This window comes from Mesoplodon bidens (genome assembly GCF_964165515.1).
Source record: "Mesoplodon bidens genome assembly, chromosome: 14".
NCBI lineage: Eukaryota > Metazoa > Chordata > Mammalia > Artiodactyla > Ziphiidae > Mesoplodon > Mesoplodon bidens.
In genome coordinates, this window is record NC_138170.1 from 45,099,560 (window position 1) to 45,105,559 (window position 6,000).

The following is a 6,000-nucleotide window of genomic DNA, read 5'->3' on the forward strand; positions in this document are numbered from 1 at the left end:
TTCACATCACTTACTGCTTTTGCTGTCTTGGAGGGGGTGGGGAGCTCAGGAATTGTATTTTGAAGGCTAGATTGTTATAGACCTGTATTTTCCAAAGATAGCTGTAACAATACCTCTCATCACACCAATTCTTCTTACAACCTTGCTATTTCCCCATCAAGAAGTAAAGTCTGAGTCCCCTTCTTCTTGAAACTTGGAACTTTTTGACTGCCTCGACCAATAGCATAGAGCAGAATGGCACCATGTGACTTCCAAAGCTAGGTCATAAAAGATGATACGGCTTTTACCTGACTCTCTAGTGGACTTGCTCCTTGGAAACCAGCCACCATGTTTTAAGGAAGGCCAGGCCACATGGAGGGGTCACATGCAGTATTTGGGCTCATGGACCTAACTGGAAGTTATTAGGCAACAGCCAGCATCAACCACCACCAGACACATGAATGAGGAAACTGTTAAGATGACCTCAGCACCAGCCACTGTCTGGTCGCAACTACATGAGCAACTCTAAGTGTGAACCACCTGACTGAGCACAGTCATCTCCCAGAACTGTGAGGAATGATGATAATAACAATAAAGGATTGTTGTAGTTCCACACCACTAAGTTAAAGGTGGTTTGTTAGGCAGCAAAAAGTAATTAATACAAGGCATATGCAGACTGGGCATGAAGATTTCGCCAATACAATTCTCTGAACACAAAACAAAACAGAAAAAACAGGCTTTCAAAGTATTCACTTTTGGTGAATTCCATGTATAAATGACCACAGTCAGAGTTCTTGAATAAACCTAGTTTTTAAGACTATGATATTTAAGACTTTTGATCTCCCCTCCCCTACCCCTCATGTTAATGGTGACTAGCTGAAATAATGCATCAAGGGTGAAGGAAACACCCTTAACATCACCTTTGCCAGTATGTTCAGTCTTTATAGGGTGGGCATAAATGTAATCTGCTGGAGTCTTTAACTTCTCAGTTACCCCACCTCCCAGTCTCCCTCTGCTGCTTCAAAATGAGATACTGAAGCTGTAAACTTTTTCAACCTAGCAATGTTCTGAATCATTGAACTCTCAATAAACCTAGATTTCAGGGCATAGGTAGAGGGTGCCTCCCTTAGCAAAGTGATAAATTCCCTTGCATCTCTGCATGCTGGCTGGCTCTGGCCCAAGTTTAACTTTTTCTTGTAGATCTTCGCTAAAAGTGGAAAGAAGCAGCCAACAATGGCCAACCAGGATTCTGAATCTTTTCTATCATTTCCCCTAGAGCTACAGCCTTGTTGGGCATGTGATCTGCCTTGCAAGGTGAACAAGTTTCAGTTTGACTAAGAATTATGACTGCCCAAAAGCTGTGCCGTCATAAAACAGGGTCACTAAATTTTTACTCTGCAGTAACTGTATACTTATCACCAGGTGTCTACCGCATCCATTAAATCAATGCCCCCTCACCTTTCTTTTTTTAAAGTTCTATCATTTTCAGCACCCACTTCTAGGTATCTAACCTTCTAAATCATTTTGGATTAGATCCAGCTGTGAGTAACAGCTAAATCAAAATAACAGTGCCTTACACAAAATAGAATTCTTTCTCTGTGTAACATAGAGGACCAGAGGTAGGAAATTCAGGATTTGTATGGTAGTTCCATGACTGTCAAGATTCAGCTTCATCTATCTTGATGCTCTGACATTCTTACCCTGCTGCCTCATGATCCAGAAGAGCTGCTTGAGCTCTAGTCATCATGCCCACTTTCTCGCCAGGAGTAAGGGAAAAGGGAGCAAAGAAGAGTATGCCCTTTTTCTTTAATGGTTATTATTATTGACAGAATTTGCACACACAGCTTCCACTTATATCCCATTTGCCAACAGTTAGTCACCTGGCTATACTTAACTGAGAGGGAAGATGGGAAATGTATTTATTGTGGGTGGTCATGTACCCAGAGTAGCTCTTGCATCCTCTTTTAAATCACTTAGCTCTGTTTTATATTTCCTTTATCTAGTTTTCTCATGCATTTAAACTTTTAAATGAACTGTGCTATGCGAGGAAAACGTTACTGGGACTTAATCAGAAAGGAAGCATTTTAAGATGATAAAGCTAAGAAAATCAAGTCTTTCCTGTGTCCTTGGGATCTGGACTCCCAGGACCTTACTCACCCCTGGTAACTAAATCCCCCATACCGACCCTCATTAACCATTCTCAGAGAAAGCATTGGTCCTCCCAGAAGGATTTATTATTTAAGTTTTGTGGAGGCAATTAGAAGTTTATAGTAAGATTTAAATTTGATAAGAACCCCAGTGGCCTTTTCTATATTTCAGCTAAATAACCTAACCAAGGTTGTTTACCCCTCACAGTTTAACAAACTTCGTCAAATCTGACACTAGAAGAACAAGTTCTGTTTACTCCAATGAAAGCTCCTTTTTGCTCATCAACAATAAGTTGATATGAGATAATGACTTTTCTCTCATTATATCTGAGAGAAAGACTAATGAGGTATTCAGGTGATCAAAACTCACCAAATTCATTCATTTCAAAAATGTAAACTGAGGACTTATTATGTAATAGCACTAGCTGTTGGGGATATAGAGTGATAAGCAAAGCAGTCCCTGTCTTGACTGTGATAGGCTGAATAATGGCCCACAGAGATGAGTCCAAGTCCTAATCCAGGGAGCCTGTGAATATGTTACCTTACATGGCAAAAGAGATTTTGCAAATGTGATGAAGTTAAGGATCTTGAGATGGAAGATTACCCTGGATAATCTAGGTGGGCTCTAAATGCAATTACAAGTGTCCTTTACAAGAGGAAGGGAGAGGGAGGTTTGAGAGAAGAGGAGGAAGGTAATGTGATGATGGAAGCAGGGGTAGAAAAGACAATGTGATGCAGAGCCATGAGCCTAGGAGGGAACAGCCTCCAGAGGTGGGGAAAAGCAATGAAAAGCATTCTCCCCTAGAGCCTCCAGTGGGAGCGTGTCCCTACTCACACCTTGGTTGCAGCCTAGTGAAACCAACTGCTAACTTCTTGTCTCTAGGACTGTGAGAGACTATGTTTCTGTTGTTGTAAACCACCAAGTTTATGGTCATTTGTTACAGCTACAGGAAACGAATACACTGCCTTTCAGAGAGTTGACAATCTAGTGGGTTAGAAGGCAGTTAAAATGAAGGATGAAATGATACCTAATCATAACCTTATCAAAGCAATATGGGTTAGGGTTGGTAAGGCAGTGGGGGAGGGCAAACTGAGAAATAGATGGAAACCCTGAGTTTCTAAAAGTCATTCAGTCTCTATGAAGTGGAGAATGCTTTTATGGAGGTGAGGGATTGCGGTAAGAAATGAGGCTGAATGAACCATTAAGCAGGTGCTACATGATGAAGGCACAAGTCATGCTGAGGAGTTTGGGCTTTGTTCTTTGGCTTGGGGAGCCATTCAAGAGTTCTGAGCAGAGTTGTAGTACTATCAGGTCTGCATTAAAACAAAACAAAACAAAACAAGAAACTTCTCAGGCTGTAGGATGGGTTATTGGAAAGCTCCTAATTCCATGTCACTCTTTTTGGGACCCATTCTTGGACCTTTGAGGTCCATAGCACACATTATACTTTAATACTATATAATTTCTTTCTTTATTACTTATTTATTTATTAATTATTATTATTTTAAAGATATTGTTCTCCCCACCCCACCTTGGAAAGTAAGTTTTATGAGGGAAGAAATTTTGTCTGTTTTGTTCTTTATTCCTAGTGCCTAAAACATTTTCTGGCACATAGTAGGTGTTTAATAACTGGTCCTTGTGTGGATGAGTAAGTGAATGCTGTGTTGACGACAGTTTTATTTGGAGACATTTCTGTGTTTCTCATTCAGGTTTGGAAGCTCATTTGACATTCACAGCTTGCAACTGAGAACCAATTAAGTCTGCTGCCGTGTTCCATTTTAGACAAAAGAAATATGTGACACTGAAAGACTAGTGTGTAAGCAATGAGCGTCAGTACATCTAAATATATGCCGAAAAAATAAACTTACATGACATACCTATTTAAAATGATTGTGTTTACTCTCTAACCTGGAGCTTCCTACTGGGTTTGCCATGCATGCTAAGATACTGATCCCCTCATCCCTTAGGAAGGCTGGGTGACTGGAACTCCCAGGCAGCTCTCTCTAAAGGGAGCAGTCTTGTCTGGGGCATCTCAAAGCGGGAGCCAAGAGCAGAGGGTCTGGCAGCACATTCCCTGCGTGTGCTGGGGACAATGAAGGACCTCAGGTACTCATCTGGCGTGGCTGCTGTACTAGGGCATGCCTGTTGCTTCAACATCTCCTCTGTCAACCTGCTGCAGAGCATTCTGCTGTCTATCATGCATAAGGAGTCCATGTACTACTGGGTGGTCTTGTGCTCTAGGTGTACTGGCCAAGGGTGCAGTTTCAGGTGATGCCATTTGGGGTTAAGGAGGCTCATTGGGGGCTCCTTGTGACTGCACTTCCAGACAGGAATCCAGAAACTCCTTCTTGTCCAGTACTAGCTACTTCTGTCCATTCTCCATAGATGGGTCCTATTAGTGTGTCCAAACTAGCTGTAGGGATCTGTTTTACTAATATATGTGTTCTGCAAATCAGGGCTTCATCATTATTTTGAAATACTTGATATGAAAAGTTCAATTGGATTTAAAAATCTCTTCATGTTGTAAGGAATTGTACAGTTACATTTGTCAATGAAAGAGCTCTTAAATTCTTTAAATATAATTTCAGCTGTTGTAAAATTTTGAATGTTTGCATAAAAAGATTCACAGTTAAAAAATCATCTGGTAAAAATAAAACTTCTCTCTGCAGTGCCCATTAAAATTTTATAGAGATCATGATTAAAATGTCTTGAACAGGAATTGAATAAAACCATTCAAACTATAAAAATGCACATAACTTGTTAATTCAACTTTTTTGTTGTTGTTGTTAAAAAACCCCAAAATGTATTTATTTAATATACTCATCACAAGGGCTTAACCAGACACTTAATTTAAAAAACAGAAACAAAACACAAATGACACCACAGATAAGATACAGGGTCCTGTACAGAAATCGAGGAAAGGACAGACCATCTAAGGGAAAAAAAATAAAAAGACAACAGAAGGAGAGCTGCACATCCTGGGTCAGGGCTCTTGGCTGGAGACCTACTTTGAGTACGTTTCTTGCAGGTACTTCTTAAAGGCTGTGGGGTTTTTCCAGAGCTCAGCGGCATGTGTGTTCAAAGGGCTATCGATGTTGGGTTCTCCGAGCAGGCTCTGGATGGAGAGCGGGATGGTCCTGACGTTGTACAGGGCGGACCACTTGTCTTTCAGGATGTCCAGGCAGATGTTACCCTGGGTGTCCACGTTGGGGTGGTAGCAGGGCGTGAGGAACTTTACCGTGGGTGCATTGTAAGGGTAGCCACTGGGGAACTCCAGGGACAGTTTATACCTCAGGTCTTCATATACTGTGCCAGCTGCTCCATGGATGGTCCCCACCCATTTGAAAAGGTTGTCTGATTCAGGGAAGGCAGAAATTCCTTTATCACCAGACATCATGAGCGTCATCAGCTCCTGCTGTAGCCTCTTGCCCACGGGGCCCCAGGCGGCGCCCACGCTGGGCTCGGCTCCTTTACGGGCGGCAGCAACGCTGGTGGCAGCTGGGTCGCAGTTCTGGGAAGCCATCCTGGTGGCGCTGAGAAGGGAGACAGGAACTCAGACTACACTGAGACCGCGGCTGCAACTGCCTGTTTTTGTTTTTTAATGGTTAAAATGGCTTCATTAAAAATGTTTAAAGATTTTAACTGGAAGTTTTATAAGAATTCTATGTTTAATACCCTCCCTAAATTTTTGCATTTTATTTTTCTTACCTTAATAATATGAGGAAAAGGTAATGACTTTCTAATCAGGACTCATATAGAGGTCTCTCAGTCTCCTTCAATTTACCTCAGTGTACTGCACAAATATTATCATTTTCTTGGTGTTCTTTGGCTTGAAAAAAGTTGGGGAGTACTACCTTATGCTGTCTGTTCCTT

The 6,000-nt window shown here is 41.5% G+C and overlaps 1 protein-coding gene across 1 annotated transcript; it reads right to left on the reverse strand.

Moving 5' to 3' along the window:
* Nucleotides 1-4,950: 4,950 nt before the first annotated feature.
* On the reverse strand, nucleotides 4,951-5,684 carry LOC308627652 (ubiquitin-conjugating enzyme E2 C-like). Its single transcript, XM_081253993.1, has one exon. The coding sequence runs from the start codon at nucleotides 5,648-5,650 to the stop codon at nucleotides 5,132-5,134; it is 519 nt and encodes a 172-aa protein (XP_081110119.1). The 5' UTR covers nucleotides 5,651-5,684; the 3' UTR covers nucleotides 4,951-5,131.
* Between the last annotated feature and the right edge of the window lie 316 nt (nucleotides 5,685-6,000).

Excerpts from the sequence above, each read along its gene's own strand:
- LOC308627652 (XM_081253993.1), bottom strand. The coding sequence starts at position 5,650 with ATGGCTTCCCAGAACTGCGACCCAGCTGCCACCAGCGTTGCTGCCGCC.